Source organism: Leptopilina boulardi, unplaced genomic scaffold, assembly GCF_019393585.1.
Source record: "Leptopilina boulardi isolate dan_hultmark-lab unplaced genomic scaffold, ZJU_Lbou_2.1 LbouV2_224, whole genome shotgun sequence".
NCBI classification, from domain to species: Eukaryota; Metazoa; Arthropoda; class Insecta; order Hymenoptera; family Figitidae; genus Leptopilina; species Leptopilina boulardi.
In genome coordinates this window covers 3,264,586-3,283,155 of record NW_026137779.1, presented here as the reverse complement: position 1 = coordinate 3,283,155, position 18,570 = coordinate 3,264,586, and the positions used below count along the sequence as shown (strand labels likewise).

Here is an 18,570-nt window from a genome sequence, read left to right as displayed (position 1 = left end):
CAAGAAAAGGTAATTTCTTACATGTTAACGGATTTTTATATTATAAACATTCAAGCGGAAAAAATCGCGTATATTGGAATTGCTGAAATAAAAAGGAGTGCTCGGCACGAATAATAACAGCGGCTTTAGTTGATGGAGAGGATATAGTGATTTTGAAGGGCATTGAGAAGTCTCCTCATACTAATCATGCACCTAATCTTGTTCAAAAGTATCTGGAATACATTGATAATAATGATGTTTCATCGTACTTGCGAACTGTTGGATACCACATAAAATTTTAAGTATGCATGACAGCACAAATTTTAAAATAAATAAATAAAATAAAAAATATTTTTTTGGGAATATTGTCTTTGGAAAAGTTTATTTTGGGAAAAAAATTTTTTGGGAAACAAAATTATTGGGAAACCGATTTTGGGAAAAGTGTCCTACAACCACTAAAATTTTATATGGTAAATACATGTTATTTGCAAAAATTAGAATTTATGCACCCTAGAAAAATAATCTTCAGTTTAGCGGATTCCTCTCAATTTAATTCATATTTTCCTGTTATATTTAATATCAAAACCCTGACGGATTTAAGGGGGAGTGTCACCTTTGAGGTCTCTTTAGAACCTGTTTTTCATGAATTTTTTTAAGTCACAGAAAAAAAGTAAGTAAATAAAAAGTTTCAATTTGTTGACTATATATGCCGCTAAAGTTGGTCTCGTTTTTCTTCAGGGCAAATCGGTGGGCAAGATTCCGGTTGAACCGTTTAATATAAAACAAAAATTCAAATTTTATCGGAATCTGTGGTAGATTTAGCTTTAGAGTACGTAGGATATTTGAAAAATAATAATTTTTGTGGATTTGGCAGCTATTTGAAGGAAAAAGTCGATTTTTAGGGCGAAATTTTTTCAAAAAATCTATTGCCAAAAAAAAACAAACAAACCAATAAAAAATCCGCTACGTACTCTAAAGCATTTGTAAATGACGATCAAAAAAACTTTGGCCGAAGTCAATCCGATCAAAACTGTTCGAGCTAGACTACCCACCGTTTTGAAAAATGTCATTTCAAGAAAAACGCGTTTAAAGTTTTGACATGAAAACTTATAAAATAAAGCTTCCTCAACGAGGAAGCAAAAATAATATCAACGTTAATCTGTGAGCGTAAAACTACGCAATTGTTACCACAGTAAAAGACAAAATAGCCGATAGCGCTATCAAGCACTCGAAGCGCTCTTGGACTCCTTCTGCAGATTTCGTTTTTTTTACATAAAATAACTTCGAAATCGCTTTTGCTGATATAATTTCTATTCTACACATCATAAAGTATCGTTTAAGATAACAAAAAAAATAGATTTTTTTCGGGTCAAAGGTGTAACTGAGTAATTTTAGCACAATGACAATTACTTAAATAATCTATCGAAATAAATTGTAGGGTATAAAGACGATATTTTATCCACCTTTGAATTTAATTATATTAAGTTTTAATTTTAGAAATTATATAATCGTCTTTATAATTTTATTATATATTACAGAGCCGATAAACAAATTAAACACTGCAGAATTATGTTAGAAGGACGTTTATACACAATTGGATCAATACAATTTGAAAGTTTAGTTGAACTAGTTAATTATTATGAGCGTCATCCATTGTACAAAAAAATTAAATTATGTTATCCAGTCAGTAAGGAGGTCACGAATTGGAAAGGAACGGTGAGATAATTAAAATATATCTTTTAAATTTTTATAGTACAGTGCAATTTATTATGTTATGTTCTTGGCATGTTATGTAATATCAAATATCATATTTTGTATTTTTATGCACCATTATTTAACAGTAATTATTATAACAAATATACAATTGAAAGTTTTTTTGCCGATAAGACTAAAAGAATAATACTTATTTCAAAAGCAAAGTTGAAGGACTCCAAATAAAATGCATTATTTTGTAAAGAGTTAAATTGCGTACTGATTGTAAGACATTATTAGATTCAGGGAAGTAGATAGGAAGTTTCCAGGAAGTTACCCGTGGAAATTTCCGAAGTTACCTTGGACATTTTCCTGGAAATAATGGTGCTATGTGAGCAGTTGACAGCTGTTAATGCAACTGTCGAAATTTCTAAAAAATAATTATATTTAACAAAATTGACGTTATATGGATTTTCGGGGTCGCTCATTACGATTATGATGTTAAATTGACCGTTGGCAGCTGTCAATTAAACTGTCAACTTTTCTAAAAAGTAATTATTTTTAACGAAAATGGAAATAACAGTGTTTTTCGGGTCGCTGATTACGAATATGATGTCAAATTGACAATTATTTGTCATTATTATTGTCATTTATATCGCTTACCTAGGGTTCCGTTCACGATTATTTAAATTTAATTATAATATTTTAAAGGGGTTGGCTATTTTTTTCGTAAAATCTGTACGTGAAATTAAATATGTCTACCAAGTTTCATCTTCTTAGCTACAAAACTGTAAAAGTTAAGACGGGGGGAACACGCTTTTGAAATTTCGAGTTTTTGTACTATAGTTATATTAAATTCAATTCCAATCGGGTTCGCTATAATTTTCTTTTAATCTACTCCTAAAAATACGTATGTATACCAAATTTGAGCCTCGTAGCTCTAAAACTGTGAAAGTTAAGGGGGACACACACTTTTTCCCGAAATTTCGAGTTTCTGTACAATAAATATATTAAATTCAATTCCAATCGTGTTCGCTATAATTTTCCTTTAATCTACTCGCGAAATTACGTATGTAAACTAAGTTTGAGCCCAATCGGTTAAAATGGCTAGATTTTAGAGGGGGGGGGCAGGATTTTGTAAATTATTTTTTGAAAGTTAAAAATGTGTATTTCAATCACAAAAAATATTGAGATGTCCTTTTTTGAGATATTAATTAATTAATTAATGTTAATAAAAATGAAATATTTCACAAATAAATAAAGTTATTGCAATCCCGGAGGTACCAATTGAAAGCTGACGTTATTCCAAATCCAATGAGCCCTTTATGAACTATTGTGGATTAGAGGATTTTTTATAAACAATTGCAATGTTAGCCAATTGTTTATTAGAAATCCACTTATTGGGATCTGACATTCGTACACATGCCATCTGGTGTTGAAAAATGTAACTAGTTTTGGATAACTGTTTGTGTCACTTGCAATTGTAGTTCCGCTGTCATTGTTAATTATTTTATCATTATGAATGAAGTTACATTTTTACCGCGTGAGGAATCTTCCTGCAGAATTAAGTGTTCTGTGAGAGGCTGTGGCAGTACTGTAGCGAAAAATTTAAGCGTAATTTTCCATAAATTTCCGAAACCAAAACCAAAATTACACGATTTACACCACACTTTATAATGTGCCCGGCTTGCAAAACGCGTTCACCTTCAATAAATTTTCGTTGAGCAGGATTTGTACCTGCCCATGTGCAAATACTGTCCATAGAAATGAACATTTTCTGCATCCCATGTTATTCCCATGTAAATTCACTAAAAGTGTTACCCAATTTACGCCATATTGCTTTAGGCCCCGCCCCCATGTCAGATCCCAATAGTGCTCGTTTGATGCGGAATTATGTCAACTTTCACTTAGTAACGTCAGAATTACGATAACTTTATTTGTTTACAAAATATATAATTTTTTAGTAACATTAATTAATTAACTAATATCTCGAAAATAACAAAAAAGGACATCTCAATATTTTTTGTGATAAAAATGCACATTTTGAACATTCAAAAAAAAGAAAATACCTTTAAAAAAATCAGGAAAAGAAGCAGGCGCAAGTGCCTACATTTAGGGTTTCATGGATTTTGAAATTCATATCAAAAGTTATTGGTATATAATAAATAATTTATAACTACACTAGCTAAAAGAAACGCGCGTAAACGCGATTTTTTATGATAAATTAAAAATTTATTTTTATTTGACGAAAAGTTATTGGAATTTTGATCCCACAAAATTAATAATGTTATTTTTGAAATCGTTACTGTATTACTATTTCAACATTATGGTGTTATAATAATATAATACCTATTATTGCACAGTCAATATGACCTTTAAATTTTATACTCAAATAAAGATTATATGCTACGATCGTCGAATTGTTAGCAATATATTTAATTGACCCATCTCAGGATCCATGCAGGGTGATTTCCTATTTTGTTTACCACAAGGCCCATGAACTTAAAATCGCTTTATTATGTTAAAAAGTACTGGATTCTTCATTTCGTCTGTGATTTCAGCACATATCATTTTATTTAAAGTTTTTCAATCGCAAATTTGTGCACGTAAAAATATAATTAAACGCACATGTGGCAATCCCCGCTTTTTTCTTCTATATGAAAGACGATACATATAAAATTGTAAATGAATAAAATTACAAGTACCCTGAGTATGCTTAAGGTTAACAGTCCATCCAGGATCACCATAAGAAAACATTGTAGGATATGTCATGGAATCAACATTTTCACTAACAATAAGACTCGAAATTATTTTCTCATTATTTTCTGTTGTGCATACTGAATTTATATCAACATGTAATTACCTCCTCAATTTCTGTAGATAATTTCTTTATCTTACATGACAAATTTTTTTCTTTGGGTATTTACTTTTCATTCTCAGTTTCAGTAGACAGAACTCTGTTGTCATTTTTACTGGCAAAAGTCTTACAAAAATATGAAAGGTTTCGACCACCATTTTGAAGTTTTTTAGCTCGATTTATGAAAAGACAATTCCAATCATTCTCTACAAATCGAAATCCTAATATTAGACATTCCAACTGCCGGAAAATGATTTAATTAATTGTTTTCAAAAAATATTATCAAATGCTTGCTCATTATATTATTATCAGTTTCATAAATTAATCTTTTAATTTACACTGTTAACCAATACAGATGTTGCAAATGCTATTTGATGTACTTCACACTTAACTGTACCAATCGGTTGTTGATCAAGAGCTTCAAAAACTACTGTTGGTTGAAAAGGGAACAATCTAATTAAATATTATACTTGGAAGAACATTCAAACATCCTGCATTAAGAATTTCAAAAATATAATGTTTTATTCCACCGTAATAGACACAAATCCAATAACCAAAATCGTATTACCACTAAAAACTATTTGAATATGTTTAACTTCTTCTTTAATTGGAAAAATTAAATCAAGTATTTGTAAATACAAAGTACTTTGCATAATGAAAAAATAATTTGTATCTTTTCTCAATCATTTTTAAATTTTATTCATATGCATATAATTTAAATTTTCATTTACATATTCAATAATTTTAAAATCTTTATTACTTAAAATAAAATACTCTTTTATGTTTGACATGGTAACCTTCTTCAAATTTCAAGCTCCTGGTAAAGTCACTTTTCAAAACAAATCTTCCATTTCAGTTTCCTGCTTTAGAAAATTTATTTGGGTGATTCTCTCAAAAAGGACTAATGACTAAAGAAAAATTCCAAAAAAATTTGTCAAGTGCGAGTTACACTCGCTTACCTAGGGTTCCGTTCTCAATTATTTAAATATTTATATATGTTTAAATAAAATAATTTTCCTGTAATTTTCTTTCAATTTTTTAAATTTATTTTTACATATTTCTCAGAATTTCACGATAACGAGAATATGTTGTTCCAAATATAAATGTTAATATTCAAAAGTTTTATAATTTTGGTACAATAAACCTATACGATGTGTTTTAAACCAATTTAACCCAAAGGTGCTTGCACCAAAGATTTTCTTCTTGATTTTGATTCTCCAATATAACGACATGGTTATAGCTCGGGCGCGGCTGGTAAGATGAGGGACACCACTTCCCCTTAGAGGACAGTAATTAAACGATTGTCGACCATCTTATATAAACAATAATTTAAAAAAACCCTCAACCGAAGGCTGTTTTTGACGAAACAAATAGCAGGTAGAAACCCTCAAAAACCCTCATTATCAAAGCAAAGATATAAATGTATATATAATCTAATTATAACGAGAAATATCAAGTGCTAAGAAAATGTGAATGAATGAAGGAATGAATACAAAGATTATTATAATATAATAAATAATAATAATAATTATTTGTGAATTGCTATAGTTGCTACGGTAATAGTTGGTATGGTAATGGTTGTTATGATAATGGTTGTCATGGTAACGGTTGCTATGGACACGGTTGCCATGGAAACAGTTTTAATGGTAACGGTTGCTATGGTAACGGTTGTCATGGAAACCATACGAGTGTACGGCGGTCGGACGCCAAATCGAAACTATAAGGCAATTTTTAGTTAATTAATTAACTATTGAGGTTAATAAAAAATGATATATTTTGTAAACAAATAAAGTTATCGTAATTCTGACGTTACTAAATGAAAGTTGACACAATTTCGCATCCAACGAGCCCTATATGAAGTACTTTGGATTAGTGTATTGTTAATAAACAGTTGGCTAACATCGCGATTGTTTATAAATAATCCTCTAATCCAAAATAGTCCTTGTAGAGCTTGTTGGATGTGGAATTACGTTAGGTTTCAATTAGGACCTTCAGAATTGCAATAACTTTGTTTATTTGTAAAAGATTTCAATTTTTAATAACATTTATTAATTAATAAATATCTCGAAAATAACAAAAAAGGACATTTTAATATTTTTTGTGGTGAAAAAACACATTTTTAACTTTAAAAAAAAAAAAAATAAAAAGGACTGAATTAAAAAAAAAAAATTCGAAAAAATTTTAATTTCAAAAAAAAGTGTCAAAATTTAAATTTTTTTGAAAATTTTGTTGCACCATTTGAAAGAGCAGGAAAGAACCTTTCAAAAACATACAGAACAATTTTTTTTTCTTCTTTTTGTTTAAAAGTTACAAGTCTTCAAAAATTCTGTGTTTAAATTTTTCAAAAAAATTCAACCCCCTCCCTCTCCAACAGTTTTTGAAAAAAACTAACTATACTTTGTGGTTAAAGTACACGGAGGGAAATTGACAGTTGTTGGAGAGATTGAGTGATTCGGATGGGAGAGTGTAGAATGTATGGATTTTGATAAGAATGAATTAGTCGTCTCAAGACCTTGGTCACCATGTCACTATGTCCAAAAATTGTATTTTAACTTGTAAATAAATCAGAAGTCTTTCATTTTAATTAGTTTTTGAATCATTGTGTCATAAATACGCTTTTCGCAACATTTTGGTTCTTCGAGCCAGATTTTATCAATTAAACCGGAGTGAACACAATGAGTTTTGATTAATTGAAATTATCGAAATACGAGACGAACTATAAGGGACGCCATTGAGCACATGGCGACAATCAAACGACTATGAGGAAATAATTTAATTAATCGGACATTATCAATGGAAATTATCACAAAATCGACATTATCTGGAATTTATCTTTAACTTTGGAGTACATGGTTTTATTCAACTTTTGGAAAGAAATATTTTACTTGAGGGCAAATGGTTTAACGAGGAAAGAATCATCGCAGAAATATTAATTTAATAAGGACTACTCGAGATTTCAAAAAAATTCATCGGCGGCTCATCATAGTTTCATACTGATTGTTAACGGTTTTTGTAAAATTGATTATTGTTTAGATTGTAAACTGAGCGCAAATAAGTGAGTAAGACATTATTTTTATTATTAATTAAATTGTGCAAATCTAACCAAAGATGGATGAATTAATAGAGAAAAGGAAAAGTCGTACAGTAATAAAATCAAAAGCAACGCGTTTTGAAAATTTTATTAATAATTATGTACCGGCCGTTGAAACATTTTTTGAATTGGAATCGCGTATGGAAAAGTTCGAGCAGCTTTGGTCAGAATTTGAAAAAATACAAAGCGAAATGGACGCACTCTCAACCGAAATTGAGAATCGTGAGTGGGTGCAATTTGAAAATGCTTATTTTACAACGCTAAGTATGGCTAAGCGAAAAAAGTCTCAATTTATGGAGCTCTCCAGACCCGTTAGTGTAAATTCAGAATCAGACATATTATCGAGTGGTAGTAATGTGGGAGTGTCGCATGCGCGGTTGCCTATAATAACGTTGCCTAATTTAAACGGTGGCTATGAACGATGGCAGAGCTTTTTTGATGCTTTTAATGCAATGGTTCACCGAAACACAGCTCTTGACACCATTACCAAATTTCACTGTTTTCAATCCGCGTTAATCGGCAAGACGAGGGAATATGTAAATTCATTCGAAGTCACTGAAAATAATTATGAGATTGTCATTGAATTGATATAAAAGCGATATCATAATTCTCGATTAATTATACAGCATCATGTTCAACAATTGTTTAATTTGCCGCAGGTAATTAAAGATGTAGCGGGATCATTGTGCGCATTGTCGGACGGATTGCAAAAGCACACTCGTATACTCAAACAGCTGAAGGAGCCAGTTGACACATGGGAATTGAAAGCGGTAACAGATAAATTATCGAAATTAAGGGGGGAACACCAGTTGTAACTTTCGAAAAATCGATTTTTTTTGTGCATTTTCTTAAAGTATACATATTTAGAAATGTGTCTGTAAATTTCAAAGTTGATCCGGTGAAAAATAAATGAGATATACAGAACACTGCAGCGGCGCGTCCCGTGGCTTCATACAAGGTGGCCAGCCATACCTGACCCTAACGACAGATGGCCTTTTCCTATGATTTAGAAACGGCAACCACTGCGGAAGAGTTATTATATGGTCCAAGAATCGATGACTCTTTGTAACTTGGAAACAAAATTTCTTCTGAACAAAAAAAAGTAAGTTGAAACTTTGAATGCGTTTTTCTCAAAATGACATTTTCCAAGTCGGTGACCACGATTACTCGAATACTATTAAACCGATTTATTTAAAATTTAGTGTGCTTCATTTACACATACAAGTCTAGTTCGTGATCGAAGGATTTTTTTTTATGCAAAACTTTTTTTTATATAGCTGAAAATCGACCGTATTTTTTTAACGAAAATCATACTTTTGACTTTGACAGGTCGCCATTTTGTCAAATTTTTTTTTTTTTAATCCTTCGATCACGAACTAGATAATCTTATAATAAATGTAAATCAATTTCATTTTTGCATTTCAGACAAAGTATACTTGCAGAATGCTGGTCACCGCAATTCGCCTTTTTTCTTAAGACGCCACTTCAATGGCTCATATCTCCAAAAGTTTTTGTTAAAAAAATTTTTTTTTCTTTTAAATTACAGTTTTTTACATGTACTTTTAACTAATAAATAGTATTCTTTAAAAAGATTTATTGTTCTTTTGGAAAATATTCTTGAAAAAAGCATTAGTTTTTGAGTTACAACTGGTGTTCCCCCCTTAACAGAATTTTTAGACTTTTTAGAAACACGGTGTCAAATAATGGAAGCTATTTCATCAAAGGCTTCAAATACAATGATGATAAAAACGGTTTCAAATCAGGGAACAAAAATGGAAAATAACAAAACGTTAACTCATTTGACAACAGGTAAAAACTCAGGTGATTGTGTGTTGTGTCACAAAGATCATCGGGTTTACGCTTGCTCCGATTTTCGGGATTTATCAGTTGAGGATAAAAGAGCGAAAGTAAAAGAGCTCAACTTGTGTTTTAATTGCTTGTGTGTCAAATATGCTGCCAGAGATTGCAGATCAACGCGCTTATGTAAATATTGCAATCATAAACATCATTCTCTTTTGCATTTAAATAATCAAGTAAATTTTGAGTTAAATAATAATCAACTGAGAGAGAATGAGGGATAAGGCGGTGTGAATTCAGAGTCTGGTGTTTCTGTGAACTTTTTTACACACAAGGACACAAGCGAGAAAATATTGTATTCCAACAAAAAAAATTTATCTTAGTAAATTATCCATTTCTGACTATATCCAATTAGCTGTTCCCGATTTTTATAAACCTCAACCTGTGGATATCCTATTAAGCACGTCTATCTTTTGGGATTCCCTGAAACCGAAACAAATCCTACAATGCAAAGGACACCCTGTATTGTAATGAACAAAATTTAAATCGGATTAATTTTGTGATTTTTTAAGTTCGAGGTCACAATGACGATGAAGTCCAATCTTGAGGAACTTGGAGAATCTCGTGTAAGTGCGGAGAAATGATTACTGACGATGGAACGACGTTTCAAAAATGATATTCAATTAAAAGAACGATATCACGATGTTATGAAGGATTATGTACAACAAGGTCATATGTCCAAAGTAACGAGACAGAAATTATTGAAGGGATCTTTTAATTTTTTACCACATCATGTAGTACAAAAGGAGGCAAGCACGTCCACGAAGACCAGAATGGTATTTGATGGATCTAATGAGACGTCATCAGGTCTTTCATTAAATGACTGCATGTTGACTGGTCCTATTGTTCAGCAAGAATTATTTTATATTATTATTCGTTCCAGAATGCATCGCTTCGTTCTCACCGGGGACATAGTCCAGATGTACCGTCAGATTTGGATAGATCCTGATCAACGGAAGCTGCTATGTATTTTGTGGAGAGAGAGAGTCCGGATCAACCGATGGATGCTTACCAACTTAACACGGTTACTTTTGGGATCACTACTTCTCCATATCTAGCAACGCGATGCCTAATACAATTAGCAGATGATAATAGGGTGCTTTATCCCAATGCATCTCGTGTCATCAAGGACGACTTTTACGTTGATGATATGCTGACAGGTGGAGAAACAGACGAAGAAATAGTGGAGTTAAAAAATGATGGTTGCTTACAGCATGATCAGGAGGATCATGAAATCACGGAGATAAAAACATTGGGATTGCGATGGGAACCAGGGGATGATCACTTGAAGTACGATTCGACTTATAATATTAAACTACGAATAATCACGAAGAGAATGATGTTATAAGCGATTCCGCAAATTTTCGATTCATTGGGATTGATTGGGCCATTTAATTTACGATCCAAAATTCTTTTGCAGCATCTCTGGAAATTAAAATTGAGTTTGGATGATCCTATTCCAAAGAATGTTGGTGAAAAATGGACTTGTCATTCCAATCAACTACAGAATATTAAGTGTCTTAATATTCCACGATACGTGTTTACTGCTTCACGGAGGAAGATTCAAATTCATGGCTTTTCGCATGCATCTGAAAGTGCATATGGAGCATGCATTTACATGCGCACCGAGGGATTGGATGGAGTTATTGTAACTCATCTTCTTTGCGCTCGCTCTCGCGTTGCTCCCATGAAATCGGTGAGTCTACCGAGACTTGAATTGTGTGAAACATTGCTATTAGCAGAATTATATTCTAAGATTCGAGAAGCTATAACTGTGAGCATTGATGATGTCTTCTTTTGGAGTGGTTCAACTATTGCTTTGTCATGGATCAGGGGAGATCCTTCAAGATGGCTCACATTTGTGTCGAATCGAGTGGCTGAGATTCAGCGATTAACTCCTTGTGAAAAATGGCATCATGTCAAAACTGACGAAAATCCTGCAAATTTAATATCACGAGGAGCAGATCTCAATCAGTTGATAAACGCAAGAATTTGGTGGAACGGACCGGATTGGCTTCAGAAGGATGAAGATTCGTGGTAACCTAATGAATTGGAGATTGTTGAGCTACCAGAGGAGAAAAATTGATATTAACGTTCTCTATTCAGCAACGAGATTTTTCAATGTTGAGAAGATGTTCATCTTGGAGTAAACTTCGTCGAGTCACCGGTTATTGCCTGAGGTTTAAGGAAAACGCATTTAAAAAATCTAAGGGATTCACATTAAATAGGGCAATTTTATCAGCTGAAGAGTTGAATAATGCTGATGTAGTGTTATTGAGGATGCATCAAGAAGAAGAATTTTCGAAGGAGATTTACGAACTTCGTAATAATAGAGCAATTCATTCAAATAGTCGAATTTTGTCCATTAAACCCTTTTTTGGATGATGAGGGTATACTTAGGGTTGGGGAAGATTATCCCATGCATCCACATCCTACTCCCAACGGCATTTCAAGGGCGGCGGAATGTTGGAGAGAGGGAGAGATTGAGTGATTTGAAGGGGAGAGTGTAGAATGTATGGATTTTTATAAGAATGAATTAGTCGTCTCAAGACTTTGGTCACCATGTCACTATGTCCAAAAATTGTATTTTAACTTGTAAATAAATCAGAAGTCTTTCATTTTAATTAGTTTTTGAATCATTGTGTCATAAATACGCTTTTCGCAACACAGTGATGGCGACTGTTGCGCTTTTTTTGGTGTCTATACCGTTCAGTAGATTTTCGACGAACTAATTTAACAGTGGGATTTACTAAACAGCCGTTTTGTAGCTGTGATATATTAACTGTAGAGTAGCACCAACTGTTAAAACTGTCAAAAAGTTAAAATGGCCGCCTTTTTTGTGAATATGCTAAACATAACCTACTTTACGTGATTTTAATGATTTAAATTTACTGTTTCTTCTAAAAATAAATAATAAAGTATAGGTAAAGTTTAAATAAACTATCAATAATTTCTAAAAATTTAATTTAGTTTGTGAAATTGGTATTATATTTTGGAAATAAGCAAATTTGAACAATCTCAGTATATATCGTATTTATTTATTAATTACACTTTTTTCTAATTATAATTAAAAAAAATGTTAATATAAATAAAATTAATATTTTATTAGATACAGGAAGTTTAATAATATATTTTAATTAATTTAATAAATAATTTAAAACAATTTAACTAAGAATATAAACTTAAAATATATGTATATTGTTTTTCATGGATAATAAAAAATAGTTATTTGATAACATTTTTTGAAAACTTAAGATTTAAATTGAATATTATAGAAATCAAAATTTAAAGATTTTTAAAAATAATTAATTAATTATTATATTAATTAATATGAACATTAATAATAGTATATTAATTAATTAATTATTACTATCTTTTAAATATAATCAACTCACTTGTGTCAAACTGTCACAAAAATAGATGTGTCTGCCATTTTCATAACATAAAAACTGGTAAAAAGTGGGGAGACTAAGAAGTCGCATTTAATCAACGGGTAGTGTTGTCAAAAAAACCATTTAGTAAATTCAACTACAAGGAACTAAACGCTGTTTACTAACAGCGAATATCAATAAAGTTATCCTAACAATATTTTTGCCTACTAAACGCGTTTTGTAGCCATCACTGTAATTCTTCTCACCGTGTACTCACCGCTTGGGCTAAACTATGTGCAAGTTACAGCCCGATCCGATCAACTTTTTTTTCACTCAGTACACTACAGGAATTTTACCCAATATATAGAACCCAGTTGTAACTGAAGCAGATCATTTTTTGGAAACTGATGCTGTTATTGATATACTATCATTGTATATGAATAATGGAGAAACTCCTATGAGTTCAACAGAGAACACTTGGGAAAAAGAATTAGTATTGTATAATTTGGGAGGCCGTGCTCCTTCGAATACTGACGACTTAAAATGGTGGAAGGACCATGAAATGCAGTTTCCGAAACTTGCTCGCATGGCTAGAGCTTTTTTTAGCGATTCCAACATCATCCATTTCTTCAGAACGACTTTTCTCGGGAAGCTCATTAACAATCCGGAAACATCGAAACCGATTGAACGTTTATGCAATTCGGTGCTTAATGGGGTTCAACTCCAGGGTTAACTGTTCGTTAACGCCAAAAATCAAAACTTTAATGAAAAAAAGCTGATTTTTTTGTAAAATTTCTGTTTTGTTAACTTGATGCAAGAGACAAAATATAACTAAATATTTAAATAAAATAATGTTTTATTAATTGGAACCACTGTGCACCAGAAGGTGCATGCTAAATTAATTTTGCCGATGCCTTAATTCAAAGTTAGGGATGCCAATATTAATTTTTGTATGACCTTATAGTGACTGATTGAGATGCCATATTTGGTAGGATAAATTTCATAGATACCTATACCCCCACCTCTATCCTCAGGTCGATCATCTCTGTTAGAATTATATCCCGCAACTTCGAATGCATGATGTGCTGAAAGCAAGGATTCTGTAATAATAAATTTTTAAAATTTAAATAAAATCTATACTTTATATATGGGTGATTCTCCGCGTAGCACAAATTTGTTTTTTTTCATGTTGTGAAAGAAAAATCACAAATAATGTTCACATAATATTTCGATTCCAATGTAAAAAGGTAATTTCTGTGAATATAAACAAAAACCAATAGTTACTTTTGTATTTAACATTATAATTTTTCGTGAAAAGTGGTTTTTGAGGCTGAAAACGTCAAAATTTGACCTGTCCCCACAGGATGTTTTTACAAAAAAGTTAATATTTTTAGAAATGTGCACTAATAAATACAATTTCTGTTGTGTTTTAGTATTGTATATTGTAGTGGAATTGAATAAAAAAAACGTTTGATAAAAAAAATAATTATTTTCTATTTTTTTATATTTATACTTGACTGCACTTTTGTGTGTTATTCTGCGTTTTATTATTAAACATTGAATTATTTAAATAAAAGTCAAATGTTAATATAATTCTACTTCAGTAACAGCAAAAGTTATATTCCACCGACATACACCGACCCTTCAATATTTAAAAAAAAAAGAATATTATTAAATAATTAAGGTTAAATAAAGTGTAGTTATATTATTTTAGTCTATATATATCTACCTATATTACAAAAAGATATCGCCGCCAACGCCGCCGCCGCTGTTCCAAGACTCTGAATATAGCCGCAAGTCAAGAGAAGGGGGGTAGAAGAGAAGGGAGGGGGGACTTGCGGCTATATTCAGAGCCTTGAAACGATCTTAACCTTTAAATTTAGGGTAAGGAAGGGGAAAAGGAGGGGAAGAGAGGAGGGGGATGGGGGTTGGGGCGCGAAGCCGCTGCCGTCGCTGTTCCAAGACTCTGAATATAGCCGTAAGTCAAGAGAAGGGGCGTAGAAGAAAAGGGAGGGGGGACTTACGGCTATATTCAGAGTCTTGAAACGATCTTAACCTTTAAATTTGGGGTGGGGGAGGGGAAGAGAGGAGGGGGTTGGCGCGCGAAGCGCGCAGGGGGCATAGCCCCCTAGTATATATATATATATATATATATATATATATATGTGTGTGTATGTGTGAAACATATGAAACCGATTAAAAATAAATTATAATTTTCAAAAAAAAAAAAAATTATTAACGCCAGTTCCACCGGTTCCACCGACCCCAGCGTCTCCACCCGCCACAGAATTTCCACTGTCACTAGTGTAAGTTTAATACACAATGAAACAAACGAAATTAAAAATATTTATTATAAACTATCATAGCTCCGGTAAGTTTGCTATAACTTACCAAATAAATTTCAATAAATTACCGTATAAATTTCCATAAATTACCGCATAAATGACCAAAATAAAATTTTTAATTGTCGTTCGCGCTATATATATTTTTGTGAATTACCCCAAAAATTTCCATAAACATTTTAAATCAAATTTCAACTATTTTATAGAATTCAAAAAGCAAAGAATTTTTTTTTTAATTTGTTTAAAAAAATTAAAAAATTATAAAAAAATTTTTGCGGCCCACCATGGATATTTATTTTTTGACACTTTATCTTCAAAAATATGTATTGACATTTATCATTTCGATAAAAAAATATTTTTAAAGTTTCAGACACGAAATCTTGCGCTACGCGGAGGTTTTGGTTTTTTTAAAATCTTTGTATCCATTTTGAGATATTAATGTGATAAATAATCCTACACAATTTTACCCAAATCCATTAAACCCTGTTAAAGTTATCGTGTTCACAAAAAAACGGGATCCACACACATATGAGAGATTCTTTTTCAATCGCCCCAGCCCAAAAAGTCAATATTCTGGGATTGGCTTCATACTTTGGTAAATTGTTGTCCTATATGATAGTAATAAATCCCTAAAATATAAACTCATTAAAAAAATATTTGTAGAAAGTAGAGGGGGTTGAAGTTTTGACGTTAAGGGTAACATTGTCATTTTCAAATCCGTATAACTATGACAAAAGTTAATGGATTTTAATTTATCTATAATGAATTTTAATGCATTTTTCACGTACTTTTCAAAAATTTATACAAAATTTAAAAAAAAAATTTTTTGACCCCTTTTTTTTCAAAATCAACCCTTATTTTTCGATTTTCACCCCTTCGGGTATTTTTTTTTTTTTTTTAATTTTCATTGGAAAGCTGAGATTTTTTCCCATGAGCTATGTAAATATGAAAATGGGACAACAATAATTTTGTGAGAAACAGAATATTAAAGTAGGCGGTGCCGATAAGGGTGCCGTTAAGGGTAACATTGTCATTTTCAAATCCGTATAACTATAACAAAAGTTAATGGATTTTATATTATCTATAATGAATTTTAATGCATTTTTTACGTACTTTTCAAAAATGTTTACAAAAATTAAAAAAAAAAAATTTTCCCCTTTTTTTCAAAATCAACCCTTATTTTTCGATTTTCACCCCTTCGGGAATTTTTTTTTCTTTTTTTTTATTTTCATTGGAAAGCTGAGGTTTTTTCCCATCAGCTATGTAAATATGAAAATGGGACAATAATAATTTTGTGAGAAACATAATATTAAATTAGGCGGTGCCTACCTAAATCCTCGAAGATGATCTCTAGGTATACCCCTTATCGGCACCGCCTACTTTAATATTCTGTTTCTCACAAAATTATTATTGTCCCATTTTCATATTTACATAGCTCATGGGAAAAAACCTCAGCTTTCCAATGAAAATAAAAAAAAAGAAAAAAAAATTCCCGAAGGGGTGAAAATCGAAAAATAAGGGTTGATTTTGAAAAAAAGGGGAAAATTTTTTTTTTTAATTTTTGTAAACATTTTTGAAAAGTACGTAAAAAATGCATTAAAATTCATTATAGATAATATAAAATCCATTAACTTTTGTTATAGTTATACGGATTTGAAAATGACAATGTTACCCTTAACGGCACCCTTATCGGCACCGCCTACTTTAATATTCTGTTTCTCACAAAATTATTGTTGTCCCATTTTCATATTTACATAGCTCATGGGAAAAAATCTCAGCTTTCCAATGAAAATAAAAAAAAAAAAAAAATACCCGAAGGGGTGAAAATCGAAAAATAAGGGTTGATTTTGAAAAAAAAGGGGTCAAAAAATTTTTTTTTTAAATTTTGTATAAATTTTTGAAAAGTACGTGAAAAATGCATTAAAATTCATTATAGATAAATTAAAATCCATTAACTTTTGTCATAGTTATACGGATTTGAAAATGACAATGTTACCCTTAACGGCACCCTTATCGGCACCGCCTACTTTAATATTCTGTTTCTCACAAAATTATTGTTGTCCCATTTTCATATTTACATAGCTCATGGGAAAAAATCTCAGCTTTCCAATGAAAATAAAAAAAAAAAAAAAAATACCCGAAGGGGTGAAAATCGAAAAATAAGGGTTGATTTTGAAAAAAAAGGGGTCAAAAAATTTTTTTTTTTAATTTTGTATAAATTTTTGAAAAGTACGTGAAAAATGCATTAAAATTCATTATAGATAAATTAAAATCCATTAACTTTTGTCATAGTTATACGGATTTGAAAATGACAATGTTACCCTTAACGTTAAAACTTCAACCCCCTCTACTTTCTACAAATATTTTTTTAATGAGTTTATATTTTAGGGATTTATTACTATCATATAGGACAACAATTTACCAAAGTATGAAGCCAATCCCAGAATATTGACTTTTTGGGCTGGGGCGATTGAAAAAGAATCTCTCATATACTTGATCCAAAACCGTGAAGGGGGTCATTTTCGGAACTTCACCCAAGTTTTACGTTATTTTTTGCTTCTTTTCACCAAAAATTGTTTAAAAGTAAAATACCCTACGTTTAATTTTTTAAATAGTTTAAGTATAGTTGATAATTATTAGCTTTTAATGAGAATATAATTAAGAATTTCAATTTTGCAGAACATGGACGATGATTCTGTGCGTGGCATTCCAGGCTACATGGATCCAACAACATTTGTATCAAAAGTGAGTTATTTTATTTAATTAAAACTTGTAAACATTCTATAATATTTAAGCAGTTAGTTAAACTGCTTTGCCCATTAGGTAAATTTTTATAAAAGATTTATTTAAATATTAAACTTTTAAAAAAAGTCAGAGAACCAGTAATCAATTCATAGATCTTGCACTTGGTATCATTCATATAACATTAATTAAACAAACATTATTGTTGATCGATGATGTAGCTCGAATGATGATCGACTTGACGTTTAATTGTTTGGTTGAAGTAACTTAAATCTAATTGTTACATGAGTGACCGCATCCTAACCTTCCGTAACTGAAGTAACTCCTGCTAGAAATTTTAAATCTAGAGAAACTACTTTGAACTAGTGTCATATTAAGAATAAGTATTCAAAGTACATCTTTTTTTGGTTGCAATTTTTTGGTCTTCATGGGACCATTAAAGACCAAATTCATTTCAAATCAGGCAGGCTGAAAAGTGGTTTATCTAAAATTTATGGAAAAAAACTTTAAAGTGTTATAACTTTTAACCGAGGGGTTTTTTCACTCAGAAAATTAACGCAATATTTTGTTTTAACAAAACTTTAACGTTTTAATTCGAAACAAGGAAACGTTAGTAAACGTATTGCATCGCAAAGTTAG

At 31.2% G+C, this 18,570-nt stretch overlaps 1 protein-coding gene across 12 annotated transcripts in view; it reads left to right on the top strand.

Annotated features, from left to right (window-relative positions):
* The window catches only part of LOC127279858 (1-phosphatidylinositol 4,5-bisphosphate phosphodiesterase gamma-1), a 449,077-nt gene that overhangs the window by 209,441 nt on the left and 221,066 nt on the right, over positions 1 to 18,570 (top strand). For all 12 annotated transcript variants that reach the window (XR_007842717.1, XR_007842720.1, XR_007842718.1 and 9 more), the window contains 2 exons: positions 1,518 to 1,695; positions 17,869 to 17,934. Coding sequence is in view for 8 of the 12 variants with exons in the window: in XM_051302488.1 (XP_051158445.1) it covers positions 1,518 to 1,695; positions 17,869 to 17,934 (244 nt within the window). In the remaining 4 variants the exon portion in view is untranslated. The remainder of the gene's footprint in view (positions 1 to 1,517; positions 1,696 to 17,868; positions 17,935 to 18,570) is intronic.